Below are 19,784 nucleotides of genomic sequence, written 5' to 3'. Positions count from 1 at the left end.
GTGTGTGTCTGTGTGTGTGTCTGTGTGTCTGTGTTTTGTCCAATAAAAGACATATTTCTCTCAATGTTCATTGTTGTAAATCTCTGACGTTTCAGATTGATTCTCAAAAATAAACAGAAAGGATAATTACGTGGAGCTGTCCATAGACATGTGGTGCTGAATTTTTGGTTGGATATTGTAGGATTAAACGTCCACATATTTCAAATATAACATATACACATTATTGTCTGTCCATCATGATGAAGTGCAACAGTTTAAACTCTCACTCTTCGTCACTCACACTCACTCACACGTGGGCGTCAGGCCTTCACTCGCCCGCAGGCTCTCATGGTCATGATCTGCAGCCGGTCCACTCACGTCTGAGAAGACACTTTAATACAGATTTCATTCAGGTTCCTTTGAAAGCTTAGAGCCAACAGTTCAGACTCCTGTTTACCATTGCTGCATTTCTATTTTTAGATGCAATGCTCTTATGTAACGCTCACTCGCACATTATGGACCACTGCTGTCTGCTCCACTTGGCTGAACCGTGTTCGCCGAGTGTGTCTGTACACGGAGTTGGATTAAACTGCGACTGGTAACTTCTATGATGTAAAAAAAATTTAAATGAAAGAATAATTGTGTTATAGATATACTGTATATATGTGCTATATTTAAAACTGAGCCTCGGCCATGCAGGTGGTTGGAGAAACTATAAACACAAACAAACATTTCACAACAAACACAAAATATCTAATGTTAGAAAAATCCTGTGTGGTGAAGTATTTTTGGGCAGTTGTACAATTAAAACCCTTTCTTAAAATAATTCTTTCAAATTCAAAATAAATTCCCAAGATGATTATGGGTGTAATTTGTTGTATTAATGGATTTCTCACAATACTGTATAAGTAAGTACATAAGTACAATAAGTATATTTTATAAATCCTTGTTATATTTCATAAATTCTTGTTTTTATTAGGAAACCAAAATCTGTATCTTATTTCCAAAAATGTGAGCCCGATCTACAGTTTATATGTTATACGACCGTACTTCAGTTTATACAGTTTTTATATCCATAAAACATTAAAACACAAAGGAAAACAAGTGTTTAAAATGTTATCTTCGAGAACAAATACAGGACTCAGGTTTGTATAAAAAAACAGTAATGGCTGGAATTTAAAATAGGATTTTAGTGGTTTTATTTTCAACCTACTCAATGGGAGAAAAATACACAAAATAAAACATTAACATGTAAAAATACTTGCAATGAGTCAATAATTTCCCCAATAAATTATAAACAGCTGCAGCTGAATACTAACTCAAATCAAGTCAAACGTGGTTATAAAAAGCACCTTTAAAACAATATTTTACCAAAGTCAAAAGAGCAAAATATAAAACACATAACATCCCAAATATTAATTTATTAAGCAAAAATAAAACTACTAAAACAACAATAAGCATAAAAATGTGTTCTCATACTGAGTTGAAAACAAAGGACTAAAGTAATGTTAACATGAGATTAAAAACTGTGAAGGGGCAAATTTAACATTCAGAGAAAACTGCAACGATAAGATCTCCCCTGTTCTTCAACCTCGACCGGACCTGTGGTTCTGAACGATCTGAGACAGTCTGTAACTCGCACAGTGAAGAAAACTCCTCGGATGAAAGATGTCTGAATTCCTAAACCGTTATCACAGTGGGGAATAAAATGATTTACTTGATGAGCCTCAGTTGTCCTCATTTGAATACTTGATTTTATTACAACATGGATCGGAGAAGATTCTTGGTTTGTAACGTGCATGTGAACAAACCAAAAAGCTTGAAGCACAAAATAAACTTGTCAGTATGGGAGCGAGCAGATAACGAGTGTATGTCACTGGAAGTTAAATCAGGATTGTTATTATTAAGAATGGAGACTCAAGGTTCATGTTATCATCAGGGACAGGATCCTAACTCCATGAACAAAACATAAAACATGAGATCTACAGCATTCCTGCTGAGGCCTTCACACCTCAGATCAACCATCTGTGAGACATTACTTTGTTCAGGCTTAGTAAGTGTCAAACACAATATCCCTGTTGTGATGAAGTATATTTACTTTGTCACTGTACTTAAGCATGTTTTTCATGTATCGGTAGTTTACTTTTGTGCACTTTATCAACAAATATAACAAATATCTACACGTTCTACTCTCTTTTTTACAATAGATGTGTAATGGACTTTGGAACAGACCCCAAAACTCAGCCATTACTTATTATTATATTAGGCCCAAATTCCCCGACACACATTAAATGAAATTAGTGGCAAATAATGAAAAAAAGAGAAATGTGGTAAGAACATAATCAAGTCTAAAACAAAATAACACCTCAGCTGACGCCACATTAAGTACATTTCATTTTTTATATTTAATTTCTTCAAAATTTAACAGATGACAGCTGAAACAGTGACCGTGCTCCAACACTAGGTGGCAGTGGCGCTTCGATTTGACACCATTCTGCTCGGTGCAGCAGAGCGAAGAAGAAAAGCGGCCAATCAGGAGCAGCCCCCAGCGCCGATGCGGATATCCGGGATCCTGTCACCGAGCTCATTCTCCCACATTTTGCACTTTGACTTCTTCTCGGCTCTTTAACCCCGCAGCTCGCAGACATGTCGTCCAGCGGAGAAGTCGTGTTCCGGGCCCTGGAGACGCCGCTGCTCTGCCTCGGGGCGGTGACCGCGGCCTGGTTCTCTGTGTGCACCGTGTGCCGGCTGCTGACCGGCTTCAAGCTCTGGGTCCTGGGCAACGGGCGCCTGGTGTCACCCAGCAAACTGGGGAAGTGGGCAGGTGAGACACTGGAGCGCGTCAGCTGCAGGTTCTCCTCAGTCACTGAGCCTCAATTAAAAATCTTCTTATAATTAATAAGTTTCTGCTACAGCTTCATAGTGGAGGTTAGCACGACTAGCTTCAAACTTTATCTCTTCTAGTCAGTGGGAAATTAATAACTTTCTGCTGCTGAAGTTAGCATGCTAACAGTTAGCCCTGCTGCTGCCAATTATAAGAAACTCAATTTACTCAGCATGATAATAAATAATCATGATAAACTTTTGTTTTTCTTAGAACTTGTTATATTGCTACTGACGAAAATTATATTTAAAACTACTGACATTGCTTTGGCCAAAACCTTAATAATGATAATAATAATACATTTAATTGTAGGCCCCTTGGTACAATGTACCACAAAGGTCAATAAAATGAATAGTGAATAAAACATTATATATTGTTATTATCTTAAAACATTAATAACAATAGTTTTGGGGTTGGAGGTTGTGGAAATTGAAGTCTCCTTCATCATGACACTTATATTCATTAAGACGATCTCAAGTCTCTAATTGTAAATGTCAGTGTGAAAGAAAGGTGAATGGATTCATCAGTTTGTAACGCACAGTCGGCAAAAGCTGGTCAGTCTCCGATAAATGTTACTTCATTCCTAATAAAGGGTTTTACAATAAGTCACACGATATAATAAGTGTTAGTAAGCTATTAATAGAAATAGGCTAATGGATTCCTCAATTTCTAATTAACCATCGGCATAATTAGTCAAGTCGCTTGTAAATGTTTATAAATCTGTAATAAGTTATCGTTAGTTTACATTTTGAAAAAACTGTTAATAGTAATAATTGTTAATAAGCTGTTTGGAAATGAGTTGTGGTTCAGGTTTTCCAAAAACCTCGATTCAAACAGTCCATTGCAGGTGAAGTCATATCACAAGTGTTTGTTTATGAGCTGTAATCAATTCCGTTATTACCAGTTAATAAATCACTTAAGGATTTATTTTTGGAGGCTTGTACCGATGCACGTCAACAGTTTTATTATTTTATCATTCATAAAAAATCTCTAATTCACAAAACTCAGAATAACGTTAAGTATCAAATCTAACATTCTCCAACACGTATTTTACTGTTTATACTTAGTGTCCAACAGCATTGACTTCCTATCAAAAATCTTTTAAACGTAGCTGTCAGATACATAATATACCTTTTTAGTATTTCAATTTCATGGTCCAAAAAACATTTAATGTACCAACAAATCTCTCTTTTTTATTAGCCATAGATAACGGACCATTGAGCAACGAAGGTCTGAGGGTTTGGACCAACCTGCCTGATGGACTGAGATTAGGAGAGAGTGTAAAATGATAACACTTCTATTATTACTCATAACATCTCTGTAGATGTAGATTCATTTTCTTTGTTGGGCCCCAAAGAATTTATAGTTCTATTCAATGTGAAAATATGACTGAGTTTGTGGGTATGGCTGTATGGCAGTGTAATCTGACCCAACAAATCAGCAGTAGTTTGCTGTTGCATAATAAGTTTGTTCTGACTGTTTCAGAGTATTTCATAGTTCAAACTGATAACAGCAGTGCCCTGCAGTCTGAAGCACTTGTTACAACACCCCACGTCTTCTTTGTCCCAGCAACAGCAGACTACAGGGTCGGTCGCTTGGTTTGTGTGACAAGACGTAAAGAATGGTCAGCACCTTGTCGTTGTATGCAAACTGTAGGAAAACCTTGTCGGTGGATTATGGCTCGAGGGGATTATCAAATCAGACGTAATAGCAACCATCTGTGCTTCCTGCTCGCCCACTGAACCTTGAGGTTTGGTCAAACCACCACGATGGATTTGATGTCGGCCAGTGTGACGTTCAAGGTTCACGTCAAAACAGAATAGAGCACAAACTTATCATACTAGAGTTTAGATAGTGTTTTTGGTTGTAGCCATATTAACTGAATCATATACAGTGGAAATCCCAAGGTTCAGAACAAAATACTTGTGAATAGTAGAGTCAGGCCGATGTGGATTTTTTTTTAGGCTGATGCCAATATTAGGAAGTGAGATAACTGTTTGAACACAAGCAAGTTCATTTGCCTTTGTACACATTTACATGTACTACTGGTTATAGATATAGGTGTGCTTTAAACATACAAATTCAATCAAATACATAGAACTTGAATCAAGAAAATTAACATAATTCTTTTTAAAGTAAAATATAAATGCACATCTTTTGTGCATTGTTTATTCTGTAAAATAAGTTTTCATAATGGCAAATATAAACAATTTAACTATGTCTGTGAAAGGCTAATGTCGATAAATCAGCCGGGCTTTAGTTAAAAGTCAGTTTGGGGTAATTCTGCAGTGTATATTTACCAGTCCTGAATCGTGTGTGTGTGTGTGTGTGTGTGTGTGTGTGTGTGTGTGTGTGTGTGTGTGTGTGTGTGTGTGTGTGTGTGTGTGTGTGTGTGTGTGTGTGTGTGTGTGTGTGTGTGTGTGTGTGTGTGTGTGTGTGTGTGTGTGTGTGTGTTTAGTAGACTTGGCTCCTCAATATTAGATTTTTATGTTTTATCAAGATTCACCACTAAAATGAGAGCGTTTGAATCATAATGGTAAATTCCGTGCAGTGTTTTTCAGCCTGTGTCGTCTCATCAGTCTGAGGATAAATCCAAATGTTTTGAATATTGCGAGCTGAAGTTGTCTTTGATCTTTTTATGTACGCAGCCCAAAATGGAAAGGTATCAGAAGGGAGGGGGGGGGGGTGTTATTTTTGGATTACGCATGCGAATTGAATCAGAAAATGCAGCGAGCCAGAGGAGCTGGTTTGCCTCGAGTGCTATTTTCATTCACAAACTTTGTGTCGCTGAAGTGGACTGGATTGGGTGGACAGCCGGATTATGTAACAGGACCGGAGCCATTCATGAATGAGTTTCACATGAGACACAGGATCCTCAGGATTCTGGTTCACTGACGCCCACAACTCGTGTGTGTGTGATAGTATTGTGGAGAGCCGGAGCCGAGCTGGAGTGTATTGTAATAATAATGCAGCTAGTTTTTAATGAATCAAGTTAATAATAATATGTCTTTGACTTTCCTGCTGATTTTCCCTGAAGCCAGATGGGAAAAGCAGCAAAGTCAACACATTTTCCAAGTTTGCACCAGACGGTTTTTGCCATTCTATGCTTGAAAAATGATCAAACCAATAATCAATTATCAAACTAGTTGCTACTTAATATTCTGTCGGTTAATTGATTAAACCTTTAGGTCTTCCCCAAAGTCCCTGTAGGTCATCTTCTGAACAAGGATAAAAACTGTATTCTTGAGAGGTCTTCCCAATGTTTGCCTCAAAGAGAAAATATTTATTTTAAAGAATAAACAAACAATTCTTAGAATAAATGTATCTGTAACATGATTTTTCATCCTAATATCAGCCCCCAAAAATCCATATCAGTCCATTTGCAGTTATTGGGGCAATATCCACAGCCAGTCATTTTTGTATGGGCGTGTTTACTGCACCGTTAACTCCACTAGAGGAAAGAAACCGAGAGTAAAGTAAGTAGGACAGTCGCAGGATGTTGTTGTATATTTGTTTAGACTGTTTGCTGAGCCGTCTCTTCAATTCTCTCCTGCACTGTCGTATTTATTACCACTTATTAAAGCAACACTATACGGTATACAGGGATTATTATATAACTGCTTCTACAGAGAAGAATCTGCAACCTGGCAAAAACGTCATCACGTCTTCCTTTAAGCACAGACGGTGTAAAAAAGCTGATCTCGTCCTCATCCTTCAATCTTGTTTAACAATTACATGATGTGGACGTTTGGTATCAGCTCCATCCCCCAACTGCGTGAATTAGCGCCGTCGCCAGAGCACCTAGCCAACCTAACCTACATTTGCAAAAGATGGCAGATCCTAAAATAGACCCCGTTTTATTTGAGTGAAGGGATCATGCACTCAGCTGTAAAAGCTCCCCCCCCCCCCCCCCCCCCCCCCCCCCCCCCCCCCCCCCCTCCCTGCTCTGACTGCAAAAAGAGTTCATTCTTAAAACGACTAAAAATAACCCAGCCCATGTTCTCTTCATCATTGTGCCTGCAGACTCTCCCTCACTCTCCCCTCCTCTTCCCTGTGCTATTTTTAGTTGCCCCCAGGATCCCCCATGTTCGTGTTTGTCATTTTCTCCCCCCCCCCGCCCTCCCCGCTCCCTTCTGTTTGGCTCTGCTGCAGCCCCAGAGGATGCTTGGCACCTCGGCATCATGTGTACGCAGGAAGATCACATGAAAGGGAGATGGGTACGGCAAAGGGTAGAGGCGGATGAGTAAGAGGAGGAATGAATAGTATTGTCGAAAAAATCAAATATTTGCTTAAAATAAACAGTTATTTCTGCTGTGTTGATTTATGGTAGATGCAGCAGATTTTATAAAAACACTGACAGTCAGGTGTGTAACACTCAGCGACGAGACAGAGAATTTATAATGTTAAAAATCCACGATATGAACCTACATCATATACTGTGTCTGTTCAATGATTTTCATTCTAAAATGTAGAATATGGCACGTAACTTAATTTATGGATGCACTAAATCGTCCGTATTGATTGACACATTGTGGCTGATTCTGACCCTTTTAAGCAGATCAGATGTTTGCCTTGATGTGAGTAGTTCATATCTTTACTCAGCCTCTTAGCAGAACGCTTCATAGTCTAGAGTAGAATAAAATGAAATACAAAACCTTAATTGTCATTGTACGAAAATAGAACAAAAGTATGAGTGCTACTCCTGGTTGGTGCGTAAAAGTTAAACAAGAACACATTGCAAACATGATATTACACAGAGATGTTCCAATATAGGTACCAGCAAATACCGTATGTAATATGGGTTTTACTGGTGTTGCCGATTACATCAGCAGCGATCTCATAAAGCATTTGGTGTCTGATGTCGATTGCACTGACTTTTCTAAACCTTGCATTCACTATTTAATAAAACCGAAGAGCTTAAAAGCTCCACGAGCAAACCTTACAGGTGCCACTGTTTAGCGCTGCCACTCCGACTGATGTGGTTTGACCCGACCGACCCACCTATTCCCATCTTAAGTGCACTTCACTCTCAGAAGTCGGCCTAAACCACAATACTAAACACAATCAGACAACATAAAATGGGAGCAGAGTAATAATTACACATAACTGATGCTTTAAAACAAAAAGGGAAATAAGAACACATGAGTTTAAACAAGCTTTCCTCATTTATTTATTTATTTATTTGATAGGTACAGAGCATGTTAATGAACATCAGTATAAAAACACTACCATGTTAAAATGTCCAGATTCTATCAAGCATTCTAATTAACATCTAGCAACAACATGCAGAGACAAATATAAACATCGCAGGAGTAAAAGAGGACATAACACAGCGTATCCAATCAGAGCAGGTTACACTGGGACATATTGTTCTGTCTCTCCATCCCATTCCCCATCCACGTTTTTGTGTTATCTTTAGCCCGAGATGTGATGAATAGTTGCTTCTGAAAGATGGGAATTGCTATAAATAGACCTCTGCTGTCGCTGCTGCTTTTTGTGCCATGCAGTTCCAGGGCATCCGTTCGCTCGACTGCCGCCGATGACAGAGAGGACCTCACTTCCCCTCTCCTCTCCTCTCCTCTCCTCTCTCCTCCCTCCCTCCCTCCCGCTCTGTTTGTCCTCCCCCTTCACCTCAGCTGCTCTCTACGTGCCTCGTCCTGCGGTGCGTCTGTGTGCGTTCAGCCCTCTTCCCTTGACACTCGATGTGTTTTATTCGTCTAAACCCTTTTGTGCTCACAGATTGTTGGCGGGTTTTTTTTTACGCCGCATTCCCCCGGTATCGCTCGAGAGTAGAATTGTCTACAACCCTGACATCTTTATCACCGGATTTCTCTGGTGATAATGTTCCTGTAGGTGGCGCTGTTTATCTATTCCTCCTCGGTGGCTTGCACTGCTTTGTTTTCCTGCAGCTTTTGCAGTGTTTAAAATGTCCCCTGGTCTTTTTTGTTTTGACTTCACACCAAGGAAAATAAAAAAAACCTCATTAATAAAATCTATTTTTATGCGTCTAGAGCAGGAAATGAAAAACATCCCTGGCCTCAAATTTTTTTATATTCTCTCCTGTGGAAATCAGCTGAAGCTTAGACTCTGAAATAAGCTCTAATTAGGAAGGTGTGGTCAGGAACACACTGTTTAAACATAGTCTGTGTTTACAGCCAATATCGAGGACAAATACAGACATTCATTAAACATGTGGCCATTTATTTCATATTGCAAATAATATGCAGACAATCATTGTCTACATGCTTTTGTCTAAGTTTGGCTCCTGCGCTCTTTACGTTTTTGGAAAGGCTACATCGAGCAAAACTCTGCAGCCAAGTCCACGATATTTAGTGGGAAAACTTTCCTGGAAAGCGGAGCCGGTTGTAGCAACAGTTAAATACTATATGATATCATGGTTTGGTGTAATGTCTTTGTGTCCAAATACTTTTGACCATGCACCAGAAGACTTTCATATTCTTGTGGCAGACTCTCAGTATTCACTGTGTATAGACGTCTTTTGCATCCAGTATATTGATCCAGTACAAACATTAATTTGAGGATATGATATTGGAAATAATGTCCCATTAAAGGTTTTGTCTGTGTTCTTTTTTCATCTAATTTATATCTGTGTTAATCTTCTCATCCTACACTCTGGATCCGTCCCAATAGAAGTGAAATAATGTAGAAATCTAAGAATATACAAGGGCAACGTAACTTCCTTTTAGCCAAATCAGCTCTTATTTTAACTTCACAAACTAAAATCACACTAATCCAGTTTCTATCTCTCTGTTCATTCCCCCTCTCTAGTTGTGACAGGAGCCACAGATGGGATTGGGAAAGCGTACGCAGAGGAGGTGAGAGTCTTCACCTGCAGCAGCGACACAAGAGGGAGTTGGGCAGTTTTCAGTTTCTGTTCCAGTCAAGCACGCTCCCTTTCATTTAGTGCCACATCTGCTTATGAGACTTTCTGAGTATAAGTGATGTTTCAATATAATGTTTCTCCCACTCGACACTGATTCCGATAAGTGGACTTTGTGTCAGCGGATGACAAGTCCTGCTCCGATACCAGTGCATTGTCAGAACAGCACAATTGCTTCTGAGTTCTTCTGAGTTCTGATTCTTCTGAGTATAAAAGGAAGCGTGACTAAAGGCCAAGTTAAAGACACGTGTTGCTCTGCTCCCTCTGTTCAATATGTGTGTAAGCACGTGCATCACCTCGCGTTGACGTGATCTTTGTGTTTGCAGCTCGCCCGCAGAGGCTTTGGAATCGTGCTGATCAGCCGCTCTCAGGAGAAGCTGGATGAAGTATCCAAGTGCATCTGTGAGTTTTACACATGTTGATTTTTATTTATTCATAATTTTTTTTAAAACATGCTGCGTAAATACAGACAAACATGTTGGCAGACATGGAAAATGAAGGGAAGGTGAAGTGTTTCATATAAATCGCTGTGATATACAGTGTGTACCTCAATATTACTCAGTTTAATCCATCAATTGAAGTAATCCCACCTCCTGCAGTCAAGGGAAATCAACAGCACCTGTGGTCCGGAGGCACAGGACTAATACAGTTTATGTGTTAAGTATGACAGCAGCTTGACTGGAGTTCAGTCTTCATGATCCATGCAGCCGTACAGCCTCATCTATCCCGAACCTGAAACGTTGCATCCATATTGCACTGTGTAATAGTCCAGCAGAGCTAAATGACTGGCGAATAAATGATATTGCATTGAATTGCGTGTTTTGCACGAGTGATCCTTCACCGAATGGAGTTTCCAGCAGGACCCTTATGCTTTTGGCAATGAGGCAGTAAAGCCTCCTGCTGGAGCTGAAAGTGAATCTGTCCAATTAAATGAACTCTTTCTCCTATGGGACGGATTTCCTCATTGATGATGAGGAATTATTTCAGGGTTTAATCGTTTTCCTTTGCCCTGCTCTTACCTTTTTCTAAGTGACTCTTTCTCGCTAATAGGGTTCTGGTATCTTTTATTGTTTCTCATATATTCGTATAAACAAACTAAATAAAAATCTTTATGTACATTCGTGCCCTCAGCGAGCAAATGTGGCGTGGAGACTAAAACGATCGCAGCAGACTTCAGTGCCGTCAACATCTACTCTAAGATTGAAGAAGGACTCGCAGGGCTGGAGATCGGTATATTGGGTAAGAATGCAGCAGGTGCTGGGGCCCCCTCACCTGTCATTATATTATATGAAGTCTGTCATGTGAAACAGAGAATTGATTTTTAACCAAGGTCACTTAGACGTCAGGAATGCTTTAGTTTTTCATATTATCATAAAGGTGGACTGACTTCTTTAGCCCTCTGCTGCCCTCTGTAGATTGGAAAGAGGTATTCCACTCTGAGTTTCTCATTTAAATCAATGTAATCTTCCCTCTCATCCATCACTTTGTCAAATTATATTGTATTTGAAATGACACGGTGCTGTTTTCTTTCTCTTGTTAACAGTGAACAATGTTGGAATATCTTACTCTTACCCTGAATTCTTCCTGAATGTTCCCAATCTCGACACCGTAAGTTGAAGGTTTATCACTTTTTCCATTTTCTATGAATGTATAAATAATTATATCACACAGGCTTATAGAGAATATAGATGGAACCAATGTCCAGAAAACATCTAACCGCACAAAGGCAGATTAAAGCAACAATATACAACTTTTTTACCTTAAAAAATGAGTTTGATGGTTCACTGACGTGTGTTGCTCTATTTTAGAATAGAATTAATCACCACTTGTGGCTGCAGAGGGCACTGTCGCCCAGTAAATGTTACACAGTGTTGCTTTAATAATACATTATCAAATATACATTAACTACTAATAATAGTATGTCTACCTTTCAGTTAACATTAGCCACCATAGGCTACTGGTCATATTGGACTAAGCAGCAGAATCTGATGTAATAGTTCATTTTACTTCTTAGATGTTTAACATTTCTTTTTTATGAGAGCATCTCAGAAGTGACATTGTGAACCTCCTTTACATTTTCAGGTGATAATTCAATAAACATATTGTGCTTTAACAAACCACAAGATAACAGCTCTTATATCAACTTATGGAATGAATATATTCTCCACGTTCTGAGCATTGACACATGTAAGTAAATGTATAAACACACTGTCCAAATTGTGTTAATGCTCCTGTTCGTCTTGTTTCAGTTCATCGACACCATGGTCAACATTAACATAACATCAGTTTGTCAGGTAAGTGTCATTATTTTGAGAATTAATGAGGCTTTTTGAGACCGAGCCACAAAATACAAGATCTTTTGAGAAAATCAAACCTTAAAAACTACATCCTCCACGTTTATACATAGTAGAGGCAATTTGGCAGTGATCAAAGTCTTGTCTGTGTCCAAAAATATTAAGAGAATGCCTGAGTGTAAGGTGTGAAAATGAAATAGAGCGGAGATGATCTTGAATAAGTGATGCAGTCTGTACAACATGTACTTTGTCGTGTCTCTCGGTGATTTCTCGGTTCCCCATGAGTAATGCTTGTCCATGTTTTAGATCCACTGTTGCTGTTACACACACCAACACGCACGCACACACAAACACACGATGACAAAAAGCGTAGTAAGCCACTTCTCTCCCTCCTCCATGTTCGCCTGCTCCCAGAGCAACAGCTAAAGTCCACCCACTCTCTTAATACTTAATTTATGTCATTCAATATTTCTTTAAACGGCTCCCTCTGCTATCATTATCGGTCCCTTGCTCTCTTTGTCTTCCGTCCCCAACCACCTCTTCACACACAACCCACACACACACACACACAGACACACACAAGTTTACAAATGTGCGCGCACTCCTCGACACACTTGTCGACAACCCACACACGTTAATAGAATTTTCCGTCCTTCTAATGCTTTTGCTCTGGTTCTCACACTCTCTCTCTCTTTCCTTCTTCCCTTCTCGTTTCCAGATGACTCGTCTCGTTTTGCCTCAAATGGTGGAGAGGTGAGTTTGTAAAAATCATATCATTAACCATAACTAATTGTAATCGAGGTAAAAGTTAGAAAAAGAATCGTGACATTGATTTGAAGTCATATGGCCCAGACCTATTGACTGTCCAAAAAACCCCTTTTGAATGAAACTTACAAGCTGAGGAAGGTGCACATGCTACTAACCACACATTGTTTAAAGCTGGAATATGCTTGCATGAAAATCTAATATTATAACTGGCTTCCAAATTGTTTATTTTTGCAGTGAGGGGTTAAAAATTACAGGATTATTATTTGTTTTGGGGAAATAAAACATCTGTACTTATTGTAATTGTAATTAAGTACGAAGTAAATATCTGAATTACAGCAAATTTTCCTTTCGTCTGATGGTTTTTAAACTTTAGTAGCTGATGAAAAATCAGTTTAGCGAAGCCTTCCCTCTCTTGGCCGTCGTACCCGTACCAAAGGATTTATTTCTCAGTATATTCCTCCTTGGGTTTGGATGGAATATTGTCTGACGGCTCCACGGGCCGAAGCAAAAATATCATCAAAGTGTAAATATTTAAGTATTGATGTTCCTGTGTGTTCTATCATATCAATATCTACCAGCTCCTCTTTGATGTGCAACAAGAGCAGTTTGGGCTCAGCTTGCCAGCGCACACAGCACCGATCTCTCTTTTCATCCAGGGATTGATTTCAGAGTGAAGTGTTTGTTGCATGTCCCCCTTGTCTTTCTTACTTTTATTTTTTTTTTTCAGCATAAAACAACATTTGCTTTATATCCCTGTGTCTTGCAGGAAGAAGGGGGCCATCCTCAACATCTCCTCCGCCAGTGGGATGTACCCTGTTCCTCTTCTCTCTGTCTACTCTGCCTCCAAGGTAATTTCAATACATGGCTGGTGACCTTTTCTTCAACTGTAATATATAGATGCCTCCCTGCATCATTAGGGATTTACATCACAGCATATATATATATGGTCCATGAGGGGAAATCTATCTTTGTACTCATGTTGTGAATTATTCTGTGTAATTCACCAACATGCATCGAGGCAGAACCGAACCACCGTCATGGACAGATGTTAGTTCAACATTTATTTAGATGTATGGACACAGTGAGGGATGGTTCCTTTTCATATCTGCTGTTTTAATTGTTGAATTGAATATAAACAAGTCGGTGACTAACTTGTGTCCCGAGGTATCCCACCTATTAAAAGTGTTTATAGGGAGCATGTGGCATCATAATGTTTTATAAGTGTCTTATGTGTGTTTGTTATCTTAAAAAACAACCTGCTGTTCACACTTTCAGCTGATTAATGTGCTTGTGTCTTAATACTGGGTCATGTTTACCCACTAAATCCCAGTTTGGTTGAAAAGTGCATCTGAAATATGTTCAGGGTGAACCTCTGGTTTAATGCTCAATTTAATGATCTTTACAAATGTACATGAACTCTGTTTGCACATATTTTCTTTTTGACAGCTTTTGTGTTGAATATCTTCTACTCTCTTTCTCTAAGAATTAAAATCTCTTCTTGGCGTAAGGTGTATAGTTATAGTTTTGTCCTTATGACCTGCTTGTGTCTTATTTAGGCGTTTGTGGACTTCTTCTCACGAGGACTGCAAGCTGAATACAAGGGCAAAGGCATCATCATCCAGGTAAACCATGAACCAACTTCAGTTCTTCTGCTGAACCCCCACATGTCTGGTGGCTCATAACTTTAATTAAAAATGTAATTTGAAGAAAAAAGCCTTCAGTTCAAACGAAACACATTTTATGTAACCAGATTGAGTCCTTATTTTTTGTTCCAGAGCGTTCTGCCATTTTTCGTTGCAACCAAGATGAGTAAAATCCGTCGGGCTACGCTGGACAAGCCCACTCCGGAACGCTACGTCACAGCCGAGCTCAACACTGTGGGGCTCCAGACCCAGACCAATGGATACCTGCCCCACGCCATCTTAGTAAGTCTGCATATGAAGTGGTGGGAGTAAAGAAAAAAGAGACGAATTGTCTAATATCTCTTCAGATCTTGACATTTTCAGATTTCGATTGTCACAAATTTGTTTTAAAAATATTAAAATAGCTGCCTCTTCATGCAAAATAGTCGTCTATCACAGTCTATTTCAAACACCAGAAGTCAAGTTAATTCATCCGTCATATTCATTCGTTTCGAAAAAACATGTTTAAACAAAACATGAACGAGAACAAACAACAAAAAATACCACATCACAGCTACATCCCATAAATATTTAATCCATTTTTTTTTTTTAAAGAACATTTTAAATTTGATCAGGGTGACACATGTTTTCAATTCGTCACTGCAGTTGTTCCATAATTCAACTCCCTTGATGGACTTCAAACACTTAAAGTTCCTACACAACCTCATTGTAGTTCCAACCTTTTTTAGGCTTTTTATTAAATGTCTTTGCGGCGACTGTTGTTAAGAGCGCTGACATGTGATGGAAACTGACACTGGCCACAGAAAGTGACTCAAGATCTGCTGACGGTGCCTCAGCCGCAGGACAATTATTCATTTGTACACTGAAGTCTATTGTAGCCTGAACAACTGAAATTAACCTTGAACTTTTTAAGCAACCCGAATGGCTGTTTGAGGGTAAAGCCAGCACAACCGCATCATATAGTGGTTTAATTAAACACAACTGGTGTCTCTGCCGTTTATAGATCTGGTGCAGCGTTGCACTAATCAAAGGCAGCGGAGGTCTGTAATGACAACGGCACCGAAAACCTCATCAGGCTGCAACTCGCTTAATACAAAAGAGCCTCGGAGCGGCTCATCTCCATTCACTGAATTAATTTTGTGTCAACAGTTGCTCACGCGTCTGTCAAAAGGTAAACATCCTCTGAAATAATGGAGTGGGATGTTTCACTACCTTGCAGCATTGCCTGCATCCTAACACTGTTATTTCTCTGTAGAGACATCAGAGCATCAGGAATGAGACAGAAAACCTTGTTCCCGTTTCTCGGGAAGGCGTCTTCTCTTTAGCAGAGGTCACACAGAACAGTCCCCCTTGAGTTTCTTCATCTTGTGTTTGACCTGAATGTCAATGATCGTGTTTATTATACATATCAACAGCAGCGGCATGAATTACAATATTCATGAGGACAATAAATCATACACAAAGCTTTCGTTGTTCCTGTGCAGTCCAGTGTCGATAAGGTAAACGCGGCACAGATCTTTCCCGTCATCACCTCCCCGTGTTTCGCTAAACCACCGGCTGCAGACGAGTCGTGTCCGTCATTATTATCCGATAATCCCCTCAAACTGTGCAGCGCAGCTCGGCCCCGTATTCCAGTAATAATCCACAGTTCACCGGTCTCTAATTTAGATTGTTATCTAACTGCAGTCTGGAGCCTTCTGCATATTGAGAAGATTAATTTATTCAGTCACCTTTAATGTACATAATTTGTTTTTACATCTTAGACCTAAAGTATTAATAAAATTAAATGTATGTGGAAGTTAGAAGGCCTCTCCCCAAAATTAATACAAACCCAAATTAAATCAAATCAAGGCACATTTATTTATGCACAGTTTGTTCGAGGTGTTTAACAAGCAAAAGATGCAGGCAAGAGTAAACCCAAAATTGATTAAGATAAATAAACATTTTTGGAAGTCTTTCTCTAATGACTACAGTGGGGGGGTGTTTTAGCTCCAAGGGAAACTTCTAACTTTGAACACTGGTCACCACTATCTGACAACTCCCTGCAGATGTTACACTCAGCAAACCTAATGTTTTGAGCCCAGAGCGCTGAGTCACTTGGAGAAAATACGCAGGGCCTTGAAATGAAGTCTGTGTTTAGATTGGAGCCAGAGCATAAATCTGAGAATTGTGTCGTCTCTCTTCTGATGTTGGTTGGTATTCAAAGCGAGTAGCAGCATTTTGAACGTGTTGCAACCCTCTAATGGTTTTAGTGGGGTGGCCAGTAATAGGTGCATTACAGTATTTCAGCCTTCAGGAGATAAACACTTTAGCTTTTCTAAATCTCGCCTGGGCACAAAGTGTTTTGATTAAAATGTGCTTTTAAGATCCTAGAGTTATGATTTTGACACAGCTTTGATGTGGGCACTCAAAAATAAATACAAATCTAAGATAACATCAAGATTTTTATCATGGGTTTTTTCGAGAATTATTTTGGTCATCTTTATTTATAGAGGGATGATTTGTTTTATTTTTCCTTCTCAAGGCACCGACACAGTGAGTTGATGGAACCAGAGTCATTTAATGAAAGTGCTGCATAGATCTGGGTGTCATCTGCGTGGCCATGGAAGGCATCCTTATGGATTCGAGAATTTAACCAAGAAGAAACAGGGAAGGGTTGAATAGGAGAGGGCCAAGAATGGATCCGTGTGGGACTCCAAATGTGGGACTTCTATAAGATGACAATATATCATCTGCCTTTATAAATATGAACTAAGACACCTTAGAACTATTCAATATCAAATGCAGGGATAAGACCCAATAACACCAGGAGAGTCAGACTCCCTGAATCATTATTTAGGCGAGTGTTATATAAAATCTTTGTGATATGATGTGGATGGAAACCTGACTGGAATCTATCATAAATTCATCTGCCAGAATTTTATTGATTTGATTTAAAAACGACTTTCTCAAAAATCTTTCTTATGAAGAGAAGATTAAAGAGACTTAATTGTGTAGTTGTGAAAAGTTGAAGCTTCCAGATTTCTCCTTTTCTTTTAGAAGCTTGACTAAAGCATCACTAACACCTTTTTAGTGATGTTGGAAATATGCCTGAGAGTAATGAGCCAATTACAATGTACAATAAATCCATTGCCAAAGAGATAAAAAGAGAAACACTTACAAATCAATTAAGATGCTGCATTAAAACAAGTTCGGCCACTTCTGTTTCAACTGTGCTAAACATTTCCAACAAAAGTTCAGAAAAGAGTTTAAGTTGTGTCCTGTTTAGTCGAGTCTCACAACCAGGAAGCAAAACGTTGTCGTCGTCTCCCAGTAGAAGACTTCCTCAGTGTTTTTTATCAACATTCAACCATTTTCATAATTTAAAAAAAGAATGAAGCTTTTAAGTAAATTAGCATGAGGAATTGAAATAAGACAATTAAGAGGAAATCTATCTGTAATGAATTTAAAGTGGAAATGATAAGTCAACGGATGAACCATAAAACCGCTCCTCACTTAAGAAGAGGATTAAAGACCGTGGGGGGTTTCCTCAGAACACAATCAGCTGTTTTAACTGCCACACTGTGGAAGCTGCTGAATTGACACTACACTTAAAACATAAAAACGATTTTATTGCCGCTATTTAAACTGCTTACTATTGAACAATGCTGGAATTAGAAAAAAAAACCAAATTTAAATCTGGTGAATAAGTTCGGGGAGATAAGTTTTCCTTATTTTTGCAACTGACAACTACAAAGTTGTTTTGCGAAAACGCCCGAGGGGAAGCGTGCTGAAATGGAAATGTTCCGGTGATTTGTATGCAGAAGGTGCCGCTGCTGTAGGGATTTGTAAAACAGAGGGTGTAACTTCTCTCATGCATAATTTGAGAAGAGCACAGGTTTTAACACGGAGCAGAGGCTTGAATTTCCTTGTGCACAAACTCGCCTTTTTCCGACAGTCGTGGTGGCTCCTCTGGGTGTGGAAATTAATAATGAATGCTCATCTGTTATCTGTAAATGCCACCAGCTGACCATGTAATTTCTAATCTGAAGGGCTGGGTGACCACGGCTCTGCTGCCTGCCAAGATCCTCAACAGCTACGTGATGGGGATGGGGTTGTCCCAGCGCGCTCATTACCTCAAGAAACAGAAGCAGGGATAGAGCGAGCGGCAGCGGCTGCGAGCGGCAGCGGCAGACAGAGGGGACCATGTGTTAACGACTCGTCCAAACATCATCATCTTGGACCACGAAGAGGGAATGTGACAGTTTCTGAACAACATCTACTCCCAACATCTATTCACAGATGATGTGAAGCCGTATCTGGCCACAGTTGTCAACAGTGTGTAAAATAATGAATAGTTTTTTTAACGATTGATCAGATATTTAACGAAAGACACATTAACAAGGAAACTAAAACCAACTTTGAGAACTAATCCTCTGGCGCTAAATCGTTATCGTAAATTAAATCTACAGGAGAAAGGGGAAGGTTGTAGAAAATGTGTGTGTTTGCTTGTGTGCGTGTTTGAGACTCGTAGGACGATGAGCGGAGGCTTGTACTTACTGTCAACTCTTTCTAAATGACTTGAGCTAAGTGTTATAAAGGAGGGAAGACGGGTATTAAGATGTGATGTGTTTACAAACTCGATTTTCAAATTAAGTCCAACAACCAAATCTGCAAATGAGACCAATGAAATGATGTTTAACCTTTTGACTTTGTGTTTTAAAATCTACATGTATGTTGACTGTCAGTGTTCATATAGTTCGTCAGTAGTTTAGTCTCATGTTTCACTTGCCTGGCCTCAGATATCAACTCTTAAATTATTCTGTATTAATCCGAATGGACACTTTGTACCTAACGTTTTGCTAATACTACTGTTAAAGTGCAGCAGCTGGGGGAGTCAGTTCTAGTATTATTGCTTTTCTCTTGGAGCAGTGGCATTAGAGGTGTATTCCTTAAAGCTGGGAAGCAGAAAAGCTGAATATCTGGATGCTATTGTTATGTCCTGACGATGGAAAACTGCATCTGTCCATCCAGTCTACAATAAATATGCTTTTCAAATAACCTCACGCCGTCATCTGCCTCCTTATTTGCACCTATTGTGTTTGAAATCAGTTTGTAAGGGACAATTTTTAGGCTACTTTACACAGAGGCCTGATAAGGAAGGGTTTTGCAAGGGGCTGTAAAAAGTCTACATCTGAATTCTAGGCATTAAAATGTCCTAAATATGATAAAACATTAGATACTAGGTCCTAAATATGTTCAAGTCTTATTCATGTTGTTGTCAAAGGCTAAAGATGGACGACGTGTCCCCCTTTTTCCAGAAATGAAGCCGAAAT

General features: G+C 39.3%; 1 protein-coding gene across 1 annotated transcript; it reads left to right on the top strand.

Moving 5' to 3' along the window:
* The first annotated feature begins 2,516 nt into the window (after positions 1 to 2,516).
* hsd17b12b (hydroxysteroid (17-beta) dehydrogenase 12b) lies at positions 2,517 to 19,509 on the top strand. The gene is made up of 11 exons (XM_034573354.1): positions 2,517 to 2,803; positions 9,653 to 9,699; positions 10,091 to 10,166; positions 10,896 to 11,003; positions 11,308 to 11,372; positions 12,014 to 12,058; positions 12,777 to 12,811; positions 13,593 to 13,674; positions 14,383 to 14,448; positions 14,602 to 14,751; positions 18,501 to 19,509. Exons 1-11 carry the CDS (start codon positions 2,626 to 2,628, stop codon positions 18,606 to 18,608), a joined length of 960 nt encoding a protein of 319 aa, XP_034429245.1. The 5' UTR covers positions 2,517 to 2,625; the 3' UTR covers positions 18,609 to 19,509.
* The last annotated feature ends 275 nt before the right edge of the window (positions 19,510 to 19,784 follow it).

Source organism: Hippoglossus hippoglossus, chromosome 3 (genome assembly GCF_009819705.1).
Source record: "Hippoglossus hippoglossus isolate fHipHip1 chromosome 3, fHipHip1.pri, whole genome shotgun sequence".
NCBI lineage: Eukaryota > Metazoa > Chordata > Actinopteri > Pleuronectiformes > Pleuronectidae > Hippoglossus > Hippoglossus hippoglossus.
This window is presented reverse-complemented; position numbering and strand designations above follow the sequence as displayed.